The following is a 27,432-nucleotide window of genomic DNA, read 5'->3' on the forward strand; positions in this document are numbered from 1 at the left end:
TCAAATTCCAAAAAAGAACCAGAGTATAAAATGAATAAAAGCACATGCCTAGGTTTGAAAATGGCTTCTTGAATCTGATGGTATGTAAACTCCACATAAAATGATACAGGTGGGAAGGAAGGTTGGGGTTTCTGTTGCTTTTTTAAAAAACAAAAAACAAAAACCAACAACGACGACTGTAAGATTTGGATACCAAAAAATAATCCAAAATAAATGGCCAAATACAAACTTTAAACTTTCGAATGACCCTGTACGCAATGAGTGACACTGAGATCTGATTCTGTACTCGGTTTGCGTTGGTTACTTTATCGTGGGGCACAGTGAGCTAGCTCTGCACCCTGTCACTAGGTAATCCTGACAAGCTCAGTCACAGCACAGACCAGGACCAACTTACCCCAGAGTGTTGCCTGCCAGCCTGCCCAGAGTCTCAGAACCTGAGAGAAACCACGGCGAGTCACTTGTTCTTCCCGGCCTAGAAGTCCTCCCTGTCCCCGAGCTGCTGTTCAGTTTTGACCTAGAGAAAACCAAGAGAAAAGCATCACACAGCAGCCTCAAGCTGTAGGAGCACAGCTCCAGGTCTCCTGCTCTGCAGGGCCTCGGCCTCACAACCCCCCCAGTTGTGCTGACTAAAACAGCACCAGCTGGCAGCTGCCTCACACCCCTGCACTCCTCCCCAGTACAAACTGCCCAGATTTCAAGTATAAATAAAACATAGTAAGTAGTAAATTCTTTATATTTTAAAATTAACCATGTTTTTCTTAGAAACAACCAGGTAGAATTCAAATCTTATGAAGCATCCTTCATACACTATAATATTTAAAGACCAAAATGAGTTAACTATCAGAGGTTAATATGATCTAGAAAGTCATTTTAGCCAGCCAGGCAGACAAACACACACCTGTACACCAGCTGCTTAGGAAGCCAAAGCCACAGAACTTGTGACTGACCCAGCATGCAGTACCACCTTTCTTATAACTCAGCACCCCTAGGTGCCATGCCAACTAACTCCTCTACAACTTATAAGGTTAACATTGTCTAGAAACTACTACTTGCTTAAAAACTAAACTCAAGAATTAGCAATCTAGGCTGGTGACGACATAATGTTTCCCTAGCATGCCTGGGGACTTATGGGGGTTTACCTCCCCACTAACAAAAGTAATCAATTTAACTAAAAAAAACAAGGTACAAACTAAAATACCATTTCACTGTATTTTAAACATGATTTTTCTGCTATGCCTTTTTTTAATCACTTGAAGAAAAATCAAAACCTTGGTTTTCTGTAATACCTTCTAAGGTATACTGTATTAATCACAAAATACAGGATAAGGATGTAGCTCGGTGGTAAAGCACTTGTCTACTATATGCTATATTCTATGTTTGATCCTCAACACTATAAATGCTCACATGTACACACACATACACACAAAGTAAACAAAATGTCTTACCCATCATTATTATCAGGTTTACCCAATTCCAGTCTGTCTGGTTGTACTGAAAAACCAATCCTACAAATTCTGCCATCCTAAAAGCAAAAACATGTTAAATTTTGCAAGAGAAATTTTTAAATTAATTAAAATAAAGTTTTAATTTATTCAATAAGCAGATTCTGCCTGTTACTGTCAACTTGGAAGACAAGGAAGTCCCCTCCAGAAGAAGCACAAACATGGGAGGGAGAGTTTAACACACAGTAACTAAAGGCTATTAAGATACCCTTAAGACAGCCCCGGCAGAATCTGGAGTAAAATTATATAATAACTACATTCAGGAGTCTTCCCTTGCAACCATTAACTAGTTTCAAGATGGAGTAAATCATTTACGTCCAACTCTCTGGGCCAGTGAATTTACACAAAGGAAAGCTGGGCCAGAAAGGAAGAACCGATGCACAGTTCAGTTTTCATCTCTCCACCTATGGTGACCCATTTACCTCAAGAAGAAACGCGGCGTGATTGGGCCCCACGACACACTGTTTAATCGTGGCCTGCTCCAGTACGTTCAAAGGCGGGTGGCTAGGGAACAAGGGAAATGCTTCTAAATAAAACTCTTCTTTTAACTGCACACAGAAAGAACTAATTCCTAAGTGGAATTTTTAAGGTAATAAATAAAAGTAACTGATACCTACCATAATCACTACAGTTGCACAGTAGACAAACTGTTTAAAATTAGCATTAGCGGGGAGGATACTATAATTTAAATGAGCCTAACTTTGATAGCAAGAGTTAGAGCTGTGGTAGTACACACCTTTAATCCCAAAACAAACAGCAGGTCACCAATCTACACATCAAATTCCAGGCCGGTCAGGGCTACATCTCAAAAGATTCTTAATATAATCTAATTCTTAATCTAATAAATCCTATTAATCATGTTAGACTAAGGTATAAATATGAAAGAAAACACAGCTCCATGGTAGGGCAGATGATTAGCATCTCCAGCACCATAAAACCAGCTAAACCTAAAACAACTTAAAATTCTTACCTGTTCAGATTGTACTTGTTCAGCTTCTCCGAAACTTCCCGCAACCTTCAAACACAAAAGCCAAGTATTAGTAAACCAGGGCTGGTCCTGTACGAACAAGATGGCGCCAGCGGACCCGCACCAGTGCTGGGCTGACCCACAGTAACACGCCAAGTGAGTTAATATCACAGCAATCACTGCAATTCCCTTCCCTTTCTAGCCCATCAGCGGCTCCAGTAATGACCACGCTAACCTCGTTTCTGGTCAGGAAAATGAGGCTTCTAGAGTTTATGTAACAAACACCAGTAGTAGAGCGCAGTTTCCTGAGCTCTGAGCAAATGCCCAATGGAAAACTCATTTTTAAAAACTGCAATTTAACCCAGGCACAGTAGTGCACGCCTTTAATACCAGAACCCAGAAGACAGAGCTCTGTGAGTATACTCTGGCCAGCCTTTGGGGACTGGGGGAGTATGACAAACGACTGCTGTCTGTGCCAAAGACGTTTTGACAGTATGTGAATATCATGGATTAAATAACTGAGATACAGAGAGAATCTGTGCACTGTGTGGAAACATCACTGTGTGTCGACGATAAAAAGCTGATGGGCGAGAGTAGGAAACAGCGAACTAGCCGGAGTTGGTGGGAGTCCAGTAGACGGACTAAAACTCTGACTTTCTCCCAGAGTCTACAGACACATAGACTCATACATATAATACTCATACATATAAAGTAAATAAACTTTTAAAATGTTTCATTAAAACAAAGCTTACAGAGAGCCCCAGACCCTGGGTGAGTAAGGAGAACCAGGCATCTTTGAGGTCTACAGCCGGCTACTGTAAAGCTGCTCACTACTGAGGCTCATCTTTGTCAACCATGCACACCAACTGATGCCCACCAAAGCACATACTGTGGTTAGAGCTTGCAACAGATGCTTTCATTTTTCCAAAAACACAAAACCAAAAAACTGGTAACTTCATTCTTACTACCACGCACCCCACCATCTAAACTCTCAAATTCTCCTCTTATAGCCCAGTCACGAGTTTGCTTTCTTTCCTTAACAACATGTTCCATGGGTTCTGGAGGTCAGGCTTTTCCACTAAATTCCAGTTTACTCAATTAATAGCACATTTCTGTTTCAAAATGAGATTAAATTGGAGAACAAACGCATAATGGAACTCATAAGCTGAGAGAAGGCTAACTAACTAAAAAACGAGGGCAAAATAGCCGGGGACTGTTGTTCCAGAGGGTTGACAGGAGCTTTGGAAGACCCGGAGCAGAGGTTGGAAGACTTCTCTAGCCCACATTCACAAAGAACACACAAAACTTTTCCCGGACTAGAGCCATGGTGTGACAAAGGGCTAGGGCTTAAATGCCCCACACCACAGCGGTGGCACACAGGAAAATGTAAATGTAAATGTTCACTAGCATGTCTTTTTTTATTGGCTCAAAATATACAAATTGGGAGAAGAGATCTTCAAATCTCTCTCAAACCTGGACAATAGGGGTTGGGGATTTAGCTCAGTGGTAGAGCGCTTGCCTAGCAGGCGCAAGGCCCTGGGTTCGGTCCCCAGCTCCGGAAAAAAAAAAAAAAAAAAAAAGGAAAAGGAAAACAACAACAACAACAAAAAAAAAAACCTGGACAATAGCTAAAACTAAAAACTAAATACTTCTGTAGCCTCAAAGAGTATTTCATGTAGATGCTTTTGGGATTAAACTAAGCTTTGAGAATGTCAAAACGATAAAGTAATTTATTAACTCATAAACTCAAGAGCAAATTACAGACTACCAAAGAGATAGAGAAAATGATTTCTGATACCAGCTAATTTTAAGAGTATAAATTGATCTGAAAACTCAGTTAAAGGGAGCCCGAGAACCAAGGCACAGTGGTGCACACCTTTAACCCAGCGCTCAGAAGACAGAGACAAGAAGGCCTATGTGAATTAATTCACTGGACTACAGCGAGTTCCAAAGTGGCTGGATTGTGAGACTGTCTCAAACAAACAAAAATAGCCAGACAGACAGCTCAGAAAGTAAAGGAGTTTGCTACAAGTAAACAAACCTGGTGCCGTGAATTCAATCCCGAGAGTCCACATCAAGTTGAAGAAAACCAACTCCAAAGCTGCTCCCTGACCTTCACATACACACCCACATATGCAACCTCTTCACAGCCTGCTTGTTCATGCTCGCACTCCCAGCATCCAGGAGGCAGAAACAAGAGGGTCAAGTTTGATGCCTGACTAACGTGCACAGTGAGATCCGGGGCAGCCAGAGATGCAAGAGCAAGACTGCCGTGCAAGAGCAAGACTGCCGCACAATAAATCTGACACTCGATGTTTCCTTAACACCCTGGTAAAGATGGTGAGGCCGTACTGTCGTCTCAACACTCGAGGTGGCCAGTCCACAGGACAGTGACACAGGACAGCTGGGCACATAACAAGACGCTGACTCGAAAAGAGAAAGGAAAAAAAGAGAACTCATAACTGTCCTAGGAACCCGTGAACTGCACACCAGCACCCACGACACAGTAAGAAGCTGAGGGCCTCTCCCTCTCCTCTCCCTCTCCAGCTCAGCTTTGCAGATTCTCATCCATATAAAGAAGGACTATTAGTCGCTGCTGGTCTTTTCACTCTCAAAATTCTTACTGATAAATAAAAAACAAACAAGTGTATCAGTGTATCAACACATGAAATGTTTATGAAAACGTAGCATTTATTACTAGGGTAGGGCCCACGAAATGTCTCAGCAGGTACAGGCACTTGCTGCCAAGTCTGGTGACCTGAGTTCAATCCCCAAAACCCACATGACGGGAAGGAGAGAACTAACTTCTTCAAAATTCCTCTGGCCTCCACAAGAATGCCATGACATGTGTGCACATATATAATACATGTTTTCCTATCCATTTGAAACCTCATATATGAACAGATTATATTTTATATAGTCACCTAGAATGTTTTACTGAATATCAACTCAATTCATAAATTCAACCTCAGAAATACATAAAATAGATTGTTCTTTCAAATCTCAGGGCAGTTATAAGTCAACTGGCTCCAGAGCCTACTGACAAGGCAAGCCTCAAGCACAAGTAGGTTCTACTCAAGGAGCACCACTCCCCTCTGCAGGACAGAGCACAGCTCTGAGTGTGCACAGGCCAATACATCCACTTACACGGCTGCTTCCCATGTGCCTTATGTAGCCGCCGCACTAGTCTACTTACTGTAAAGGAGCTGCATGCAGAAGTCAACACTTCTGCACAAGCTAGATTTCTTCTCATGTCAGTAACACGAGAGTAACATTTCTCTTCCTTTTTAAAAAAAAGATAAGACTAAAGCTCATCAAATTTCACTTATACGGAAATGTTTCAAAATAACCTCAGAGCTAGAGCAGACAGGCGAGCCTGTGAGGGGGCACTAACAACAGAGCTGGGCAGGCTGGCAATAAGCCTACGGCAACTCCTTCACTGTGTTGTTCAATACTAAAGATGTACCCCATTCTCCAACTCAGTGCCTGTTCTTTTACACATATAACTTTCAGATGCAGAGACGAGACTCTAAGAGGCAAGCTGACACTTTCTTCACAGTACCTGTTAAGAGCTAAAGCCCACGGGGCCTGTCCCACTTTCCCAAAGTAGATTCCAAAGGTAACTTTCACAGATCCTACTTAGGCAGGGCACACAGTGAGGTTCTTTAAACTCTCTGCTGACTTACTGCCACATACCACATCTCTCAACATTCAGACACAGCCCAAAAGCGTGGAGATCCCTGAAGCTTTGGCTACCAGGGACAGACAGCAACTAACTCCTCACATCCTACCCTCTCTCTGCTGCTTCCCATGCATGCAGAACTAAGCAAGGAGACTTACTCAGGTCTCCCATTTACCAGCAATCACCGTGTGTGGTCTGCCTTCAGCACATTTCCGTCTGAGCCATTGCCACTGAGCCCATGTGTGTCCAGTTCAGACACCATTGACTGGCAATGTTTCCTGTAACCTTCTCCCACAGACATCTGTAGCCACCATTCACGACACATTCCACTGTGAACATCGTGTCCCAAGTGTCCACACAGACATACTACAGTGGCCCTGCTGAGTCTTTCCCTGGCCTTCCACACAATCCCATCACTGAAGAGTAAGGTACTTTATAATCCATTTCACAAAAATAGATTCTTGGTTTCAATACCAATAAAATTAACCTCCAGGCTTCTAAAGAACAACCAATAACTACATGAATATACAAGTTCGTTTTGAGGTTATTTCATTATCTGCCCACGTGAATGGGGGGGGGTGCTCGGAGGGAGTTGCTGTTATTGCTGCTTGAGACAGGTTCTCATGTAACCCAAGCTGACCTCAAACTGATGATGTAGCCAACGATGACCTTGAGCTTCTGATCCTCCTGCATCCACCTCTTAAGAGATAGGACTCCAGTGTGTGCCTCCCACACATGGTTTATAGAACAGTGGGTACTGAATCTTCAATCTACAACGGAGCTTCATCCCCAGCCTCCATATTTTTATAAGCAAATCAGCTAACACCGAGACAAAAACTCACTAATTTACCTATTAATAACCACTTTAGAAAACAGCCTTCAAAGTGACCCCACCCTAACTTCTGACTAGCTAACAACTGTGGAATGACGTTCTTATATAACCACAATTTTATTTAGGAATAAAGGGTTTGATTCATAAAAAAATTAGAACAAGCCAGGAAAGGTTATTGGACTGCAGACCTAAACCATGATTAAGAGAATCTTAAATTCATATTTTGGTATTCCACCAGAGAAGACCATGCATTGCCAAGACAAATACAGATACATTAAAAATTTGGGAAAAGATATATATTCTTTTTTGCTTGTTTTTTAAGGGGGGGTGTTTGTTTGTTTTTCAAGACAAGGTTTCTCTGTCGCCCTGGCTGTCCCTGAACTCAGGTCCACCTGTCCCTGCCTCCAGATACAACTAGATGTGTGCAGCCTAATTGTAGCTACTTAGTTACTTCTCAAGAGACTCCTGGACACCTAGGGTGCCAAGCAGGAGCCCTTCCCTGCTAGCAGAGCATTTTAGTGTGGTTTGCAGGTAACTAAACGATGGTTTCTGAACAGTTCAGGGTAATGCTGAACCTGGCTGTGCTCCACGAATCCAAGCAGGATTCATCTGTAGTGGCATATGCTAGTCATATGAAAAATTCTTTTGCAGAGTGTCAAAACTATTGCTGCTCATGTTACTACAGCGTCAAGCCCACAATGACAGGCTTCCAAGAGTTTCTGAGAAAGCTTAAGTTCTGGTTTGAAAACGCAATGAGACTAGAAAACAAATACCACCCAGTTGTTTTTCTTAAAAAATTTTTTTCTAAAATGACAGTCATTTCATTTTAAAAGGGGGAAAAACTGTTTAAACCCCAGCCTGGGTAACCAAATTGTCAGTTATCCCTTCAAATATAATAGCTTCTATAAAGAAACTCACTGGTACAATCTAATCTACAACTGCAAAATGGCCACCAAAAAACTTCCTCCTCCACACAGCCGATGGTCTCCTCGGTCTACCACACTTAAGTGTTTAGGTGATCTACACTGAGACACAAAGATTCAAGAGTTATATATTTTGTTGCCTTACCAAGAACACTCTAAAATGAGATGCTTTTCCCTCTAAATGCAAGGAAGCCTATCACTCTTGGCATGGCTTGGGCAAAGCTTCAGTCTTTCACCAAAGGACCACTATTTTACCTATAACTGAGTCTGAATCATACCTCAAATGTGAGGACGATTAAGAAGACAATCCCAGAATGACTGTGAAATCTCCAGGCGGTTCTATGTTAGAGCATGCGAGTGGGAGCATGCGGTTTTACTAGAGCACACGTGTGGGAGCAGTGTCTGCTACACAAATATGAAGTGCTGCCATCAGATCCCCAGCACCAACATAAAGGCAGGGTGACAGCATGTGATAGTGACTGTGGACTTTAGACAGTCACACACATCACACACGAAACAACAACATGCTTGTGCAAATATACTTATACACCACACACATGCATGCACATGCACACACAGTTAAACCATCAATAAATGAAATTTTTAAAATAACACACACAATGGCAAAAATCATTAACCATCTTCTCACAAGCAATCACAAAAATCAACCAAAATAAGCTGGCTATGTACTTTAAAAAGGACCACCCCTTCCCTGGAAAAGGCCATTTCCTTGGTGATATAATCTGATCTCAGGCTTCGAACCCCTACAAGCCTGTCCACATTTCCTCCCTTTATGTTTGGTCTGACATCATCCTAACCCGTCTAATTCCTTGCCTGCCCAAAGGGAACCATGCCCAGTAGTAACAAATATCTAACATTACTCTTCAATGACCCATCACAGCACAAATGACAGCTGTGAAGGAGAAACGTCCACTCCATTCTGCCTTCTGAATCACCACTCACATGAAGGAGATCTGCTTTACCACTTAGGAAAGACTGTCACTTTATGTCACTTATGTAAATGACATAAGACACTCACTCAACCTCAAGAGGCATCAGGATGAGGACATTTCTAAACATGTGCTGTGAATACTTTCTGTGATGCAAGTTTGTAAATGCTCATCTCTTCATCCACATCCTCTAAAAAGGTTTCCAGTTAAAATCTCAACGACAAAAAAAATTTCTGAAACGAAAACAACAAAATTTGGGTCACAAAAACCTTCTGCAAACTACAATAAAGAAATAAAGTAACTTCTTTACAACACAAATAATTTCTTCCCCCGAATCTAATTTCTTTTACTAGAAATTCCTACTTCATGTTACAGATAATGGAAGCCGAGGAGACACAAAACCCAAACCATCTGAAAGAAACACTCTGGAGGGAATGCCAAACACAAAAATGAGTCATTTTCCTTTCTTTAAACTAAGTATCAACCACGTTATTTTCAACTCCATTCAAAACAGGAAAAGGGAAAGAAGTCTCGTGCCAGACAGACAAAAAGGTCAAAGATAGGGCCTTTTTACACATTACTTTTGATAACTTTGTAAGTCCTGCCTCATCTCACTTCTTTATTCTCCCCCTCCCTTGAGACAGGGTCAGGCCTCACTGGGTAGCTCTGGCCAGGAACTCACTGTGTAACTAGGCCAGACAGGCCTCAAAATCACAGATCCATATGCCTCTGCCCTCTGAGTGCGGGCTGGCACTGAAGGTGCACCCCACTACTACAAGTTAACTTTATTTTTAAACAGTAAACTGTACTACAAGGAACCAAACCCTGTCAACATGACAAGACCACTTTAGAGCAATAGTCCAAGAGTGCAACACCGGCCAACGTTCACACGCCCCATCCATTCTTCAGCCCTGCAGCCTCATACAGGAAGGTCTTGGCCAACTGCAGATGTGTTCTAATCATTCCAGACCCAGTTTTAATTCTACTCACAAACAAAGTCTCAGAACAGACTACTTCATAATATATGAAAACTCTTACCCTTGACATAAACCATAAGCTACAATAAAATACCTGTAATGAAATCTGATTGTTCAGGGTTTAAGATGAGCCTGACCAAGGCTCCATCAGACTGTTAGGCTGAGCAGCTTTTCAGAACTACAGGCTGCTTCCTGTTGCCCTTATTAAACAGGGCAAGAAGCAGCTCTTTGTCTTTGAAATGGTCATGTCCTGAGCTGCTAACCAAGCTCTGATGAGGGGTTGGACAGCACAGGTGAGTGCTCATCAGTAAAGCAAGCCGGCCCCAGGCCCAGGCCCCAGGCCCCTGCCCCAGCCCCACTGTTACTTTGGCTGACTTTATTTAACCTTACAGACCTTAGAAAGCATCCGGCAAGTGGAAATGTAACCCACCAGTCTGGTAGAGGTGCTTAGAGAGAGCAGTTAGAGGTGATTTTGTAATGTATCTTGGACAGAGCCAATCATTTAATTGTTCAATAAATAGTGGCTATTACATCAATATTGTAAACTTCTACTTTTCATCCTTAGATTGCATGCTCTGCTGAATGTCAAATCTGCCACACACTAGCTTTAACTGGTTGCCAAGCCAAATATGGCCCAATTTAGGCCCTGAAGTCTGGTAAAAGTCTGAGGCTCCAAGAACAGCAAGCCTAGGGAATCAGGGTAGACAGAAAGCTGCAGCCGCTCAGTAACCCTCCGCGCCCTCCGCGCCCTGGGCTTGCGCTCTCCTCGTGAGAGGTGGGTCTGTTCAGTGGGTTGCTGCTCTCAGATAATGTTCCCAGTCCGGTCTCCTTGGCAGCAGCCCCTAGTCCAAAACTTCATCCTGTCAGTTCTTTTCTCCAGCACAGTCGCTCAGCCAAGCAGTACAACTGTAACCCCAGAGTCATTGGTAACTCAGCTACTGGAAAACCAGTCAGTCACCCTGAACCCCATGAAGCCAAGCACTTTTCTTAAGGCCAATGTTCCCTCCATAGCGCTACATAACCCTGTTGCCCTTGTTTGGCAAACTCTAAAAAGGCAAAAAACAAAACAAAAAACAACAAAAAAAAAACCAAACAAACAAAAAAACCAGTTCATTAATTTCTAAATCCTTACTAGCAAACACATTACATGTTTACTAACTACACATTGATAAATTCATATGCCTTAGCTCTAAGCCCTACATTATTTCAAAATAGTAGAGTCATAGTTTCTTTCCTTTTCAAAAACAATTTTAAAGAGTTTAATTTTATTTTATGTAGAGTGTTTTGCCTAAATGTATACAAGTACACCACACACATGCCTGATGCCTCGGGAGGCCAAAAAACTATAGCTACAGACGACTGCAAGCCACCCTTTAGGTGCTGAGAATCAAACCAAAGTCCTTTGGAAGAAGAGCACGTACCCTTGACCACTGAGCTATCTGTATCTCTCTCCAGCTCTATCTCATCCCCTCACTGGTAATAATGTAAAGCACTTCCCCCCCCCCCCCCAGGACTGGGGACAGAACCCAGGGCCTTGCGCTTACTAGGCAAGCGCTCTACCACTGAGCTAAATCCCCAACCCCTGTAAAGCACTTCTTAAGGGTCTGGAGAGAATGCCCAGTAGGTAAGAACTTGCTAAGAAAGCATGAAGACCTATGTTCAAATCCTCAGCAGCCATATAAAAAAGCCAAGTGTAGTAGACGTGCCTGCTAACTAAAGTGAAGAGCAGACACAGACGGAAGCTGCGAGTTTGCTGACCAACCAGTTTAGCCAGCAGTGCACTTCCAGCTCAGTGAGAAAGCTTATCTTCAGAGAAGATGGAAACCTATGAAGAAAGATGCCTGCACATGCACCCGCAGCAAAACACACACACGCACACACGCACACACGCACGCACGCACACACACACACACACACACACAAACACACACTCTCTCTCTCTCTCTCTCTCTCTCTCTCTCATCTCTCGGAGTAGATTCTTTAAAGCATACAAAAGGAGTGTTATCCTGTAAGAGAACACTCTGGAGGATACACCCCAAGCTCAGCTGGTGCTGCAACAGCCTAAGTAAGTTTCTAAATACTTTGATAATTACCCCCCCCCACAAAAAGAGTTAATCAGATAGACTGGAAAACACTCAGTATCACTTTACAGTGTGATAAAGTCTCCCAGAGTCATCCACACCAGAGTCAGTCTCTCCAAACCCTTTAGCTAAATCGGCATTTCTAGGGAAATGTGCTGAAGAGACCACGGCAGAAGAAAGGAAAGGGCAAGAGCTCATTAGGACAAGTAAACAAACACCTATTGTGTTTAAGTGACCTGCCTGAGCCTCACACTGTGAAATGACAGTCTGGGCACTGCGCAGTTTCTGTTGGCAACAAACACACTATGTTGTAACCTCTAAGATGAACCAAATTAAGAATAACTATAGTAAAAATACACATATCAAATTCTGTTGATTTTTTGAGGCTAGAGAGATGGCTCAACGGTTAGGAGCACTTACTTGGAAGAGCACTGTTTATCCATTTACACTAGGAATTTCATCCCACATCATATTGCTAACTCAAAACTCTTAAGCAGCCAAAGGTCTGACATTAGCTAAGTCTAGGGCTGGCTACTCTAAAATATCATAAACATACAAAGGATTCTCTAAAACATTCATAAGCACAAGAAGCCCATTTCCATTTGGAGAGATTAAGCATAATGCTTCAACTCAGGAGACTGGTTTAAGACAGGACCTTCAGAAACTCACAGTTCACAAACCTTATTAACGCTTCTATAAGATCTGTAATACAGGAATCTATTAACTCTGCTGACTCTTTTTGTTCCCTAAATTGAAACCAAACAGAAACTCTCTAATAAGATCTTCAGAAGCTAGGGACACTGATTTGATAGCTAAGGCAATCCAAGAGTTAAGAAGACCAAGACTTTTTCATCTCTCTATCCCAGAACCATGGGAAATACAGACTAGACTTCCTTTCAAAGAGCAAAGACAACTGCCTATACTATCTCTTAAACAAAAACCCCCACTTTTCTTATCATTTCACCAACTCAACACAATGTGTCCCCCTTGGTTCACTGTGTAGCCCTGGCTGCCCTGAACTTGCTATGTATGTAGACCAGACTGTCCTCAAACTCACAAAGATCCACCTCCTGAGTGCTGGGATTAAAGGTGTGCACCACTACACCCAGTCTGAACAGATCTGTTTTATAGTTAACAACATGAACAACTCCGCCTGACCTACAGGTAAGTATCTACAGAGCAAGAGCATTTTGTAAAGCAGTGTCTCAGACGGAAGGAAGGTTGTCTCTGAACGCCTGGATTAGGATTATGCACCATGCGGCTGGAGCTGCATTCTTTAAACTGAAATAACATGAAGCAAACAGCTCTCAGGCAGAGCTTTACCAATCAACGCCAATCTGCTGCCTTTAAGAAGACAGCAGGAGGGGCTGGAGAGATGGCTCAGTGGTAGAGCGCTTACCTAGGAAGCGCAAGGCCCTGGGTTCGGTCCCCAGCTCCGAAAAAAAAAGAACCAAAAAAAAAAAAAAAAAAAAGACAGCAGGAGGGCTGGAGAGATGGCTCAGCGGTTAAGAGCACCCGACTGCTCTTCCAGAGGTCATGAGTTCAATTCACAGCAACCACATGGTGGCTCACAACCATCTGTAAGGAGATCCGATGCCCTCTTCTGGTATATCTGAAGACAGCTACAGTGTACTTATATATATAATAAATAAAATAAATCTTTAAAAAAAAAAAAGAAAAGAAGACAGCAGGAGTTTCCACAGGTTTTCCCTGGACTACTCAGGTAAACTTTACTCATCCACCAAAAACCTTGTTTCTTATTGAAAGCAGATTTATATACTCAGAAATTAGTCTGAAAATTGTACCAAATGCTCTTTAAAATCTCTACCTACTGGGTTCTTAACAATGAACTTCTAATGCAGAAAGCCTTCCTTTAGTATAAGTCTGGTACATAGAGCACATAGAGAAAACAACTATTTCTTAACACATCTAAAGACATTTAAGATTCACCAAAAATACTTAAGGTCACATGGAAGGGAGAATTCTAAAATTTGATTATTACAATCAGAGACACAGACAGATAAGACAGACAGACAGACAGACAGACAGGCAGGCAGGCAGGCAGGCAGGCACGCACGCACGCACACACACACACACACACACACACACACACACACACACAAAATCTTTTAAAATGTTACTAAACATTAACAGAAATTCTCAGGAGATTGTCTTAAAAGCCTAAATTGTAAGATGTATGAAATTCTTACAGAATTCTTATTTCCTTACATGTAAATTGTTTATTTAAACTAGCCTCTAGATCTTAAAAAAAAAAATCTGAATTGGGGCTGTAGAGATAAAGGAAGTTCAGTAGCTAAGAGCACTGGCTGCTCTTCCAGGACAAGAGTTCAAGTCCCAGCACCCACAAGGAGGTTCACAATCATCCAGGGGACCCAAAGTCCCCACTAACCAAATCTAAATTATGTAAATTCAGTAAGTAGACTGAAACTGCCTGTAATTCCAAGAGCTGTGGGTCCAAGAAGTTGTGAGAAGTCCCAGCTGCTTTAAGAGAAAGAAAAGTATCTGGGAAAATACCACACAAATACAGCATTCAGAATCCTTCAAATGCAAGTGGAGAACGCAAGGAGACCAGCAGAGGCTGTCAGCGGGCAGGAGGTGGGAAGGGAGGTGCCTTGGGAAGAGGATTTCCAGGGGAAACAAAGGTCTGCACAGGCTCTTCTCTAAAAATAGAAAAGATACCTTTAGGCTGCTGAGCTTGCAAATCTTTTCTGCACTCCACTTGAAGCAAATCTAAGGACTCCACCTTACACTTCTCTAAACTCTTCTAGTTTCAAGTTATTAGCTCGGCAGTGTCTGTAAAGCAGACAAGCCGGACCAATTCTAACCACAACATCTAGAACTTAAAAGCCCGGTCTTCAAATTAAATCATGGTGGTGATCTGAAACACTCAGGATGCTTAGCATGTGTCCACATGAAAACACTTGCAAATAATTTTAAATTATCATTTTATGTGTATGAGTATTTCCCCTGCATACATGTCTGTGCACTACTTGCATGGCTGGTGCCACAGAGGGCAGAAGATGGAGTTGCAGAGGATTGGCTGTGAGCTGTCAGATGGGTGGTGCTCTGTAAGAGCCACATGTGCTCTTAGCTACTGAGCCATCTCTCCAGCCCCAGTGAGTACATCTTTAAAAGCGCTTTTTAAAGGCTGTTTTGTTGAAGATTACCATCGTGTATGTCTCTCCTACCTGCGGTCTGAGGGAGGAGTGGGGACCTGGTGCAGTGACAGTTCTTACGATCGATCGTTCAATGAGGAAGGCAGGAACTGTTCGTGTCTGACACCAGAGTGCTTTGCTTAGTTGTGAAGCTTTCTCCATCCTGGCATGCTGGCATGAGAGTGTGGACTGGAGACTACTGGGATTAATTATTACAGTGCTGTCACGCTCTGGCTTTGAGCTTAGAAACGGAAGGCACAGTTACTCTATGACCAGTTATATCTTGTGGTTGTCACAGGTTTCAAATGCCTCTTCAAGTTCTTTTTCTTGAGACAGTGTCTCATTGTAGCTCTCCTAGGTACAACTTGTTATTTAGACCAGGCTGGCCTATAACTCACAAGAAAGTCTCCAGCCTCAGACCCTCCAGTGCTAGTATTAAAGTGCGGCCAAGCCCCTCTCGGTGCTTATCTTTGAATGGAGAAGTGGTGCCTGGATTCACCTATGTTCTCTTCATCCAAAATAGCACTGCCCATAAATAACAGCAGTGGTGCCCAGCACCCCGGCCCCTCTAGCCCGTTCCTATTCAGCATGTCCTCCTCTCATCAGCAGAGGTAAAGTAGAAACAACAAGAGCAGCGAATCTGCCCCAGTTCCCCAGCAGCTCAAATGTCTACGTAAAGTTTGATTAATAGAAGAGTTCATTCTGGAATAATGGCACACCCACAGTATCAGGCCAGCCTCGGCTACACAGCAAGACTTGGGGGAGTCGGGGGAGGGCAACCCTCACCACCTATTGTATCAGAGCCTCTTCACACAGAACCCTGGTGACGCTTACTTGAAAGGTCTGCCATAAAACAAACTCGTTTCCGGTTTTATGTTTTGCCACTGTACCATTTCACATAAAAGAGAAACTATTATAGACTATAAACCCCACAGTCTGCTGGGTTTAACTATCTCTGGCACAAAAAGAAAAAAGAAAAAGAAAAAAATAGAAAATTAAAACTACCTCAAACCACAATTAAGAAAAGAGATTTTCTTTGATGCACATAATGCTCACTGAAATTTCTTAGCCATTGTTTAATTTGGCTTCCAGTAAGTCTAAAAGCTGATTTTACTTAATTGGTCACTTCCTATTATTGCTCATTGGAAACTCTGGTCAGTCTAGACTTTGAATTCAGATGTATGTAGGCCCAAAAACCTGCCAGTGCCTGTGTCCTCATCTTCCAGTGGCAACAGAAGGCCTGAGACAGGACTTCTTTTGATTCCAAATAGATGATCAAAAAAGAACAACAGGAACTGTGTGAGCAAAATAAACACTGGGCAAACACTGGGCCTATCTTTTCATAGGCATACAATACTTACTGTAAGTTCACTCACTGCATGTCTTATTCAATTAAAAGCTTCAAAAACATGAAAAATGTATGATGGATACTACTTTTAAAATTAACTATAAACATCAGAACATCCCTTTCAGCAAAGCTACATAGTGTCCATTTCTAGCAAACTCTCATCCTCTATAGTACTTGGGATTGATTCTAGAACCTCGCCATGATGGGCAAGTGCGATAAACACTGAGCATTCATTCCCCAGTCCTGGTTCTAATACACTCCAACGTGAGCTAATGCCATTTTCCCATGTGGGAAAGGTACATTTATTATAGTAGTAATTTATTACAGTAATAACCTACTCTGCTGGCTAGTCTTAAGTCAGTCCGACACAACTAGAGTCATCAGAGGGAACCTCAACTGAGGAAATGCCTCCGTAAGACTGGGCTGTGGCAAGTGTATAGGGCATTTTCTTAATTAGCGACTCTTGTGGGAGGGTCCAGCCCACGGTGAGTGGTGCCATGCCTGGGCTGGTGGTCCTGGGTTCTATAAAACAGGCTGAGAAAGCCAAGGGGAGTAAGCCAATAAGCAGCACCCCTCCATGGCCTCTGCATCAGCTCCAGCCTCCAAGTTCCAGCCTTGCTTGAGTTTCTGCCCTCACTGCTTTTAATGATGAACTGTTCTGTGGAACTGTGAGTGAAATGAACCCTTTCCTCCCCAAGTAGCTTTTGGTCACAGTGTTTCATCACAACAAGAGTGACCCTACGACAGCCACCCAAACAGATTTCTGGAACCCAGTCTCCTTATGAAACCTACTGAATGCAAATTTCTTCTCATATCATTCAATGCCTGGGAGAAAGCCTGGAGCACAGACTTCACAGAACAATTGTACAACTCAACACAGTAGAGCAGAGCCATCAACCCAGGTCATGTGTCTGCAGAGAAAGGCAGCCAGCCCTGAGTCTGACCAACCAACACAAGGAACTCATGGACAAAGAAATGCTATCTTCACAGTAAAACACAAAGTTAAATACTAACCACTGGCCACATTCAGTCTAAGTCAGGGAAGAATAGCTGGTGGTTCACACTTCCTCATTGAGACACCTCATCAACCAGCTGCGGTAACCCTGCTTCTTGTCCCTTGTTACTCTAACCTATGTGCTTTTGAGGGGCTCTGTGACAGCCATGTCCACTCCAACACTTCTGTCTTGAAGTACCACGATGATTCTAAGTTATACTTCCACCAGACATATTATGTGCACTGTGTGCAATCAGTGACAGACTGCCAGTGCTGCTGTATGAAATGCACAGTATCAGTCTGCTCACAGTACCCAAATCGCTTTCTGAACAGCTAGGTCTACTAGTATTGGCTCATCACCTTTCCTAGTAGTGGCTCAGAAGAAAGTCTGAGTTGCAGTTGCCCCTGAGTTTACTCACCCTCCCTCAGTACATGTGCTCGGCTCAGAAAGAGTGAGGCATCAATGAAGTCACGTGGCCCAAGCTTAAGTCAGACATAAAAGCCGCCCAGCCTGGTTCTTGAGTCTTCCAAACACTGAGCTGCCACAAAAGAAGGCTAAGGTTCCTGTGGCCTCCATGCTGAAGACACACCTATGGAGCCACTATGGCAGTGTCCAAGCGTTACTGCATAGGGTAGACCAGAACAGGGCCCAAGCAGCTGAGCTCTGTAAAGCCCCAGAAGTGACAGATAATAATAGCAAATGGTCTATGCTGTTTTACCCAGTGAGCCTGACGTGCGTTGTGATGCCTAGGCCATAAAAGCTGAGTGATGATCAAAGAGGAGCTCGCTGTTTCCTCTGGCTTCGTTCCCACTGCCTAGGAATAAAGCCTCAGCTATGCTTTGGACATCTTCCTGTAACTGAATTACATTAAAAACAAGGCCAGGGACTTAGAGGGTGGAGCTCAGTGTTCCTGGCACAGCACTTGCCAAAGTACAGGAGACCCTGTGGCACAATCCCTGCACTGCCAAAGGAAAGAAGGAAGGAAGGAAGGGAGGAAGGAAGGAAGGAAGGAAGGGAGGGAGGGAGGGAGGGAGGGAGGAAGGAAGGAAGGAAGGAAGGAAGGAAATCCTTCACATTAATCCACACTTGTGAACCCCCTTACACATTAACTCAAATACATTCTTTTCAAATTCATAAATCTTTGCACAAATAAAGACCTTTCCTTAAAGAGCATCAACAGCAACACACCAGGTTCCCTTGTCTACCTTGGTAACTAACACAGCCCTAAGGCTAACAACTGCACACACAGTAATCCATTCCCACAGCTCCTCACCTACAGGACCCTCCTACAGCACACCCAGTAGCAGGGTCGAGCAACAACAGCCTGACTCCTCACCCTAGCAGGACCCTGCAAAAGAAATAAAGCTAAGACCCAAACCTTGGCCACCGGCTTATCTCTTAGAAAACCTCTCTAAACACCTCCCAGTCCAAGACTACAAACTGAACTCAAGCAGTGGCTGGGTGTAAGGTGTTATCTAACCATAACACAGTACAATGCAAATATTCCCAAAGTAAAAGTGGAGATCACACAAGGCTCATATTTCACCAGGTCTAGGAAAAGTAATATTGAGAATACACTGTAAGACACAACACTGAATCGGAAAATAAATTATCCACATTTCAACGCCAATGAGGCCGGCACACTGACACCCTGTATTCTGGCACTGGTAAGGCTAAAGCAAGATGGCCATTTCAGATCAGGATTCTCAAGACCAGAGAAGGCATGACACCTGGTCTTTATTTTTAAAGATTTATTTATTTATGTATTTATTTATTTATGTTATGTATATGACTACACTGTCGCTGCTTCAGACACACCAGAAGAGGGCATCAGATCCTATTACAGATGGTTGTGAGCCACCATGTGGTTGCTGGGATTTGAACTCAGAACCTCTGCAAGAGCAGTCAGTGCTCTTAACCACTGAGCCATCCCTCCAGCCCCCTATTTTTAAAGGAGAGACGTTTCTAAAATACTGTGTACATGTGTGTGTTCTGTGCGAGAATGCACCTACAAGTGTGCACATGAGTGTAGAGACCAGACTCGGTGTCATTTCTCATCTGGCCCTCCCTCATTTTCAGAGAGCATCTCTCACTAGGATCTTGGCCTCACTGGCTGGAAGCCCAGGGACCTCCTTGGTGCTATGATTTCAACCCTGCGCCCCCAGACCCAACTCTTTTTGTTTAGTTTGGTTTGGTTTGGTTTTAGACACACACTCAGTTTTTTACTTGGGTGCCAGGGACAGAATTTAGTTCCTCATGCATAGCCAGCAAGCAATTTACCAACCAGCCTATCTCTCACCAACCCTGAGATCCAGTTTTTAAAACAAAAGTTTAAGTTAATGAAAACAGAAAATGTGTTTCAAGAATAGAATGGTGGGCCAGGTGTGGGGGCACAGGGCTTTAGTCACAGCAGGGGGGGGTGGGAGGTGCAGGTCGATCTGTAAGTCTATGATCTGCCACAGCTACGGTCTCAAAATAAAAGTAGACAGCCTGAATACAGGATGAGAGTGAGTGTGAGTGAGTGTGTGTGTGTGTGTTATGTGTATATCCCTAAAGAAAAACATAACCAAACATGTTTGTAAAAATGTCTTCATGATAAAATTCAAATGAAAATTTTTGTTTTGAAAACTGTGTTATATCAATATAAGGCAAGTAGAAAAATTTAAATATACACCATTTCCTGGATGACTATCTTTTTTTTAAATTATAAGGGATAAAAATGGTAAAGTGGTGGCACCACTAGACAGTGGTGGCACTCACCTTTAATCCCACACTTGGAAGGCAGAGGCAGACAGAGCTCTGAGTTGAAGCCAGCCTGGTCAACAGTCAGGGATACATGGAGAAACCTTGTCCTCCTTCCCCCCATCTCCTCGTAAAAAACAAAAACAAAGTGGTATAGAAAACCCATATATAGGGGATTAAGTATCAGACTCTCAAACAGTTAAGTGAAGTATAGTATATGAATGCATTCACTTTGAAAACATGGAAGACATTTAACTAAGCCTATGAGGTAGAGTATCAGAGAATTTACTGGTTAGTTTTGATTTTTTTCTGCATGTTTGGAAACACTCATAGTTGAACACTAGAAAAAAAAATGTATTTGTTTTCAAAGGGGGTCTGAGTCTAGCCCAAGCTGACATATCAACCTGTCTCAGCCTCCTTCCTCACTGCTGGATTACAAACCACAGGTGTAAACTACTACACATGACTAGAAACTTCAAACACAGTAGTCAGTATCAGAAAAATTACAAAACTACAAAGAGAAGGTCCGCAGGTTGGAAAGGTCTTCTCCATTTCATTCAAGGAAAGGCAAAGTCAAAACCAGAAACAGAGGAGGAGGAAGGGGAGGGGAAAAGGAGGAGGAGGCGGCGCATGCTGAGCTGGCTCCACAGGTTACAACCAACAGCAACCACTGGTCACACAGACCGCAGAGCTCATGGTCAGAACCCAGGCGTGTCAGCGTGTAAAGTGAACAGGACTCGGCGCTGGCTGTAGCATATACATGCACATGTACCCTACACCACAACACGTAAATAACAAAACATAACTCTTTTGAAATAAATCAAGACTGAATTCATTTTTTCCCTAAAACTCATAATATAGCTGTGGGTCTCATGCCCTCAGATGGTCCAAAGCTTATCTAACATACACAAAGTTTCATCCCCAGAAAAGTACATAAACTGAGCATAATGATGCATGCTGGGAAGTAGAGGCAGTAAATAGTATCAGGGATTCAACTATGTAATGAGTTTGAGGCCAGCCCAAAGAACTTGAGACCCCAAGATACAGCGATATATGGACAGGCAGGCAGGCAGGCAGGCAGGGAGGACATGATGGTGCATACCTTTAATCCAGCACTGAAAGGCAGAAGCAGGTGAACAGATCTGAGTTCAATTTGCTGTGAAGCCCAGGCTGACAAAGGTGCTTCTTTCTGCCTAGAAAGCTCTGTTCTGCTCACTTCCCTACCAGGCACCTCACAGCCCTCCATCATCCCACTAAGCTACCACCTATTCACTACCCCAGCCTCATTTTAAAACCTTCCCTCCTCCCTAGACTAGGTTACCACCTCAGATGAAGGATCTTGAATCCTCTTAGACGAACAACCATATAGGAGCTGGCATGCCCGTGAACCAAGCAAGCTACACCCTCCAACACCCAGAAAGACTGACATGTAGCAGAGGCCCCAAAATCTTGCTAAATTAATGACAAAGTCCTATTTTAAATAAATTATCTTAAAGAAATGCAGACACACATACAAAGTGCTCACAATATTACTAACAAACTAAGTAACAATAGAAGAGTCAGATGAGTCAGGTTCTCATTTTACATACCTCTGTGCTATGTCATTATTATCTACAGCACAGGACAACTGCCCACAGTGAGCAAGTGAGCAGAAAGGTATACAGAGTGCAAGCCCCGCTACCCAATGCCATCAATGCTCTTCCACCAGAGTCAAAGCACAGGGAAACAGCAACCAGGATTCAAGGGCAGTGAGCCTTTCATTTGCAGACAAACAAAAACACTGTCGACATGTATCATCTATTCTCTCTCTCTCTCTCTCTCTCTCTCTCTCTCTCTCTCTCTCTCTCTCTCTCACGCACACACACACACACAGCGCTCTGAACTGTAATTGAAATTCTAATTATCAGGCCAGCACTCAGGAGGCAGGAACAGGCAGATCTCCCTGAGCTCTGGACTAGGTTGGGTTATTATATAGTCAGGCCATATCTCAGCTCAACAATAAGTAATAAACACAAAAACAAGATTAATAACTCTCAAAAGTACCTAATAGAGAAAACTTAATTACATCTGTTTCCTGGGGGACAGGGATGTGTGCCTGTGTAAACCAAACGTGGGGGTCAGAGGACATACGACTGGCAGTCTCCTCTCTCCTTCCTCCATGTGGCTTCCGGCTTCAGGTTTGTCAGGCTTAGCAGCACACACTTTTGCCTGCTGAGCCATCTTTGCCAGCTCAAGAAAGTGTTCTTTCCTATTGCTAGTACCTGGACAAAATGCCAAAAACTACACAGCATAGTTACATGAAAACGCTACCACTCTTGCAACCTTCTTACTAGTCTATAATTGCTTCAAAATAAAGAGAAAAAAAAATGACCCACAGTACAACCCCAGTTAAGCTACTCTTTGGAATGCCTAATCTTTGGCCTTACTCTTTCTCGATGACTCAGAAAAAGCTCCAAACACTTCTCAACCCAAAGAGCAAGGAAGAGCTGGTCTGCAGAGGTTCCCGGAGGAACATGCTCGCTGTGAGAGGCAAAAGGGAAGGTCATCTGCACTGCCCTTAAACTCTGAGAACAGCACAGCCAGGCTCTGCACAGGCTAAAAGCTCAACTACTCCCTTACCAATCAAGCAGCATTTGCCACTTGCCGGTGGCCTAGTTCTCTACCCAAACAAACTGTAAGCTTCCCTCTGAGCACCTTAGAGTTCTGGGAGAGGCTAATGTCTGTATAACTTAACCTGATTTTGTTGTTGTTTTTCGAGACAGGGTTTCTCTGTGTAGTCCTGGCTGTTCTGGAACTTGCTCTGTAGACCAGGCTGTCCTCAAACTCAAGAGATTCCCCTTCTTCTATCTCCAGAGTGCGGAGATTAAAGCAAGAGCCACCACTTCCTGGCTTCTATCTTTTTCTTTGTCAATTTTATGGTTAAAAACAAAATGTAGGGGTTGGGGATTTGGCTCAGAGGTAGAGCGCTTGCCTAGCAACCGCAAGGCCCTGGGTTCGGTCCCCAGCTCCAAAAAAAAAAAAAAAAAATGTAAACAAAATATTATAAATGATTACGTTCTGTTCTTATAGTGAGTGTGCATGAAGACATGCATGTGTGCTCATATTCACCAGAATATTCTCCTTGGATGACAGCTATGAACTCAAGTACAGGAGGAGGAAAGGGTAGGAGCAATGGAGACCCAGCGGTTTAGCTCTTATCATCTGCTGTCACCAACTAATCTTGTTTTCCGGGTAAGGATGGACCCAGACCTTGTGCACCACAGGCTACCCTCTTGTGTAACTAGTAATTTTAGGACAAAGGATAGCTCAGAGCCCTTTAAATGGTCCTCTTCACGCTATGTTGCTAATGACAGTGGACATCAGGTACTATGAGAAAGCAGCCCTATCGTAAACCAAGAACTCTACCGGAAAAAGCCTGAATCAATGACTCACTACAATCCAACTGGGATATGCTACTTATATAAATAATATTGAGGGGAGCGGTCTTTCCATGCCAAAAACCTTCAGGTTTGGGGGACACAGCATTCTTAAGACAAGTGGGGAGGGTGGGGGGATAATGGCCATGCCTGTAATCCAGCAATATGGAGGCTGAGGGCGAGCCTGGACTACACAGCAAAATCCTTTTTATTTATAAATAAATAATACTACAGCCAAATAAAATAAGAGTGACTAATGTCTGTGAAAGGAAGGCAGATGCTTCCTAGCAACGGAAAGAAGCAGAGGCCACAGAGACACACTGCCATTCAAGAGCTTTGCCAAACAACAATTCCTCTGGAAGTACAGTGTGGCCATGACACCTACTGACACCATATGCAGATGCAAATGTTCTCAGAAGTCATAGGAAGGTGAGCAACTGCCAAGAGAACCAACACATCACCTGTCCTGGTTCTACACTCACTTGGCAGTGACCGAATCCTAACAGACATCTGAAGAGTCTGTTGCAGCAATCTGAGTTCATCCTCTGCTGCTGAATACAGAAGACAAAGCAGTTCCTAAACTTCTCTCCATGAAGAGTCATCCTGTACACAACACTAAATCCTCCCACCCTCCCTCCCTCCCTCCCTCCCTCCCTTCCTCCCACCCTCCCTCTCAATGACTCTCTAACCCCAGGCATTCGTCAGAACACCTGTCAAAAGAACAAAATCATTTTATGGGGAGAAAAAAAAATCAATGTATTTCTTAAAAAGATAAAAATTAATTTTAAACAGCTCTAGATATGTAAGCATATTAAGAGAAAGTATAGTACACAGTGGAATGTATGTCTCATACACAAACCCTGGATTCCAAAGGAAGGATGTTTAAAACAGACTGAGCCACAGTGACGACATCACTTGGTGTCTCTTTAAAAGACTTCTAGATGCAGATGATGCCACAGAGCAGTGGACAAGTTAAGTGACTCCTCCTGGGGGAGGGAGACAAACAGAACAGGATCTCACTAGACAGATGGACAGCCTCTCTAGTGAATCTACCACATGCAACACAAATTACTTTTGGTCAAGGAAACACTCCGTGTGTCTGTCTGTCTCTCTCTCTCTCTCTCTCTCTCTCTCTCTCTCTCTCTCTCTCTCACACACACACACACCCATCACAGTTCAGTCCGTGTGTTGTCTGTCTGTCTCTCACAGACAGACAGACAGACAGACAGACACACACACACACACACACACACTTACACACAAAACCATCACAGTTCATTTTCCCCATGCCTCTTAAAGAGTCCCAGAGAAGCGAATGCAAATCACCTCAGAAGTTCCGGGTGGCTGTAAGTAGGCTGGGGTTTGAGGGTATTGGTTTTGTTTTGGTTAAAATTTTCTGGGTGTACAGGAAGGTTTGTCAACAGTTTTACTCTATAACCCAGGTTAGCCTAGAAATCATGGCAATCTTGCTGCCTCGGCCTCCCAATGCTATTGACTACACGAATGAGCCACCAAGCCTATCTATCAGAATTGGTGTTAGCTTGGACAAGGATGTGAGACTCCTCATAAATGTAGTTCTGAAAGTGCAGTTCATACTGGAGCAGAGGCAAACTATCAAAATGGGTGGGTTCTCAATACTTTTGGTCCTATACCACAAAAATATGGCCCAAACTAATGGGGAAGAAAATGCTTATTGATTCATTAAGTTTTGTAAGCAACAATCTAAAATACAATTATTATAGTCAATAAAAGCTCTTCCTAATTTCTTTATAAAAACGTATCATTTCATTTTTGAGAGATGTTTTGCCAACATATGTCTGTGTACCGTGTTCATGCCTAATGCCTGAGAAGAGGAGGGCATTGGAACCTCTAGACCTAGCAGTAAAGATGACTGTGAGCCACATGGGTACTGGGAATCCACGTCTTCTGGAAAAGTAGCCAGTGCTCTTAACAGCTGAGTACTTCTCCAGCCCCAATACAATATAATTTTAATAAGAAAATTTGCTATTAAAAATGTAATATTTGTGAGTGATTTTTCTATGAAAACTACCATCAAGAAAAAAAAGCAAGTCTATAAAAATATGTCCATTATAAACTAAATAAAAACAAACAATTATATACAAAAAGAGACAGTGTCCATTAGGCCTGGGTTTAATTCCCAGAAGGGCAAAACAGAAATACAAGGAGGGAGGAAATGAGTCAAAATGTTAACTGTGACAGCACGGATTTTTTTATTCTATTTTCTAGATTTTTAAAAATAATTTTCTTATATACAGCAAGGGAATTCTTAAAAACTGTGGAAGAGCCAGAAACAACCCACCTTTGCATCAGTGGGAGGAGAACGAGTCAGACTTACACTGCGATGGCCTATAAGGACCTACTGTGTGTATACTGACACAGACAGGAAGCCACGCCTCCACGCTTCAACACCGTGCGTTAGAGAAACTGCCTGCGGACATCCAGACTCAGTTCCTATCCTCTAACAAAAGGGTCAACAGAGAACAGTAGTCACAGGAGAAGAGACGGGAAGAAAGGCCGGCAGCGGGCAACTCTAGAGCGATGGACGTTCCCTATTTTAACGGTGGAGGCAGGTGCGACTCTAGGCTGTGAAAATCCCCAGTGCACATATGGAGCGGGTGAGTTACTCTCTGTGAAGCAGAGCTCCACAAGTGAAGACAAAAGGTGCCCGTGCGGGCTCAGGACACACGGGCAGACGGATCTCTACAAACCTGGCGCCAGCCCAATATAGAGTTCCAGGTGAGCTAGGACTCCATAGTGAAACTATCGTGAACTATACCATCCGAAACTGAAAACGGTATTTCTGCTATGTAAATGAGATAAACTACACTTACAACTAAAATAGCAGTAAATGCTACTGCTTTCTTATCATAGCAAGAATGCAACACTGCAGACTATCTGACAACTTACCGTACTTGGAAGGAGCTTTATTACGACTACCCTGACAAGACTGTAATATGAAATGCCTTATTAAAGAAATAATTTCCAGGGGTTGGGGATTTAGCTCAGTGGTAGAGCGCTTGGCCCTGGGTTCGGCCCTCAGCTCCGGGAAAAAAAAAAAAAAGAAATAATTTCCACTGCTCAATGATGGCACAAACCTTTATCCCAGCAGAGGCAGGTGGATCTCTGTGAGTGAGGCCAGCCTGGTCTACAGAGTGAGTTCTAGGACAGCCAGGGCTACACATAGACGATGGCCTGTCTTGAAAACTTAAGGAGTTTTCTTGTAACTTAGAAAACTGTCATAAACTTCCCACATGATTTGGTGTTCCTCCTCCATGTGTGCCCACAGAGAATCACTTTATCTCAAGGCTCTCACCCACAGCAGGGTCACGTAAATGCAAACTACTGTGGGTAAAACGCAATACTGGGGCTGGGGTGTAGCAGTGGTAGGTCAGCATCCTAGAAGCCCCAGGTTGTACCCTCAGCATTAAACACAAATCACAACACTCAGGAACGGTAAGGTCTCTAGTGTGGAACAGGGTGTGGTGGCTCACAACTGTAACACCAGCACTTAAGAGGCTGATAGGAAGACTATTCTGAGCTTGACTCCAGTTTAATTCCAGGATAGTCTAGACTACATATGAGACAGACAGACACACACACACACACACACACACACACTCACAGAGAGAGAGAGAGAGAGAGAGAGAGAGAGAGATCTCCATTCTATGGGTCCCATCCATTCTTAAAAGGAGATTCTCTTAAAGTCATGTTAAAAGCAAGGTGTGCTGGCCAATGCCTTTATTTCCAGCACTCGGGAAGCTGAAGCAGGTAGATCTCTGTGAATTCAAGGCCAGCCTGGCCTACAGGGCAGTTCCAAGCC

General features: G+C 43.3%; 1 protein-coding gene across 5 annotated transcripts in view; it reads right to left on the minus strand.

Moving 5' to 3' along the window:
- Ubr5 (ubiquitin protein ligase E3 component n-recognin 5) overlaps nucleotides 1-27,432 on the minus strand; it is a 109,645-nt gene that overhangs the window by 74,169 nt on the left and 8,044 nt on the right. For all 5 annotated transcript variants that reach the window (NM_001419542.1, XM_039080165.2, XM_039080166.2 and 2 more), the window contains exons 2-5: nucleotides 2,473-2,517; nucleotides 1,925-2,006; nucleotides 1,446-1,522; nucleotides 395-514 (exon numbers count right to left, since the gene is read on the minus strand). In NM_001419542.1, coding sequence (NP_001406471.1) covers nucleotides 395-514; nucleotides 1,446-1,522; nucleotides 1,925-2,006; nucleotides 2,473-2,517 — 324 coding nt within the window. The remainder of the gene's footprint in view (nucleotides 1-394; nucleotides 515-1,445; nucleotides 1,523-1,924; nucleotides 2,007-2,472; nucleotides 2,518-27,432) is intronic.

Source organism: Rattus norvegicus, chromosome 7 (genome assembly GCF_036323735.1).
Source record: "Rattus norvegicus strain BN/NHsdMcwi chromosome 7, GRCr8, whole genome shotgun sequence".
Classification (NCBI taxonomy): domain Eukaryota; kingdom Metazoa; phylum Chordata; class Mammalia; order Rodentia; family Muridae; genus Rattus; species Rattus norvegicus.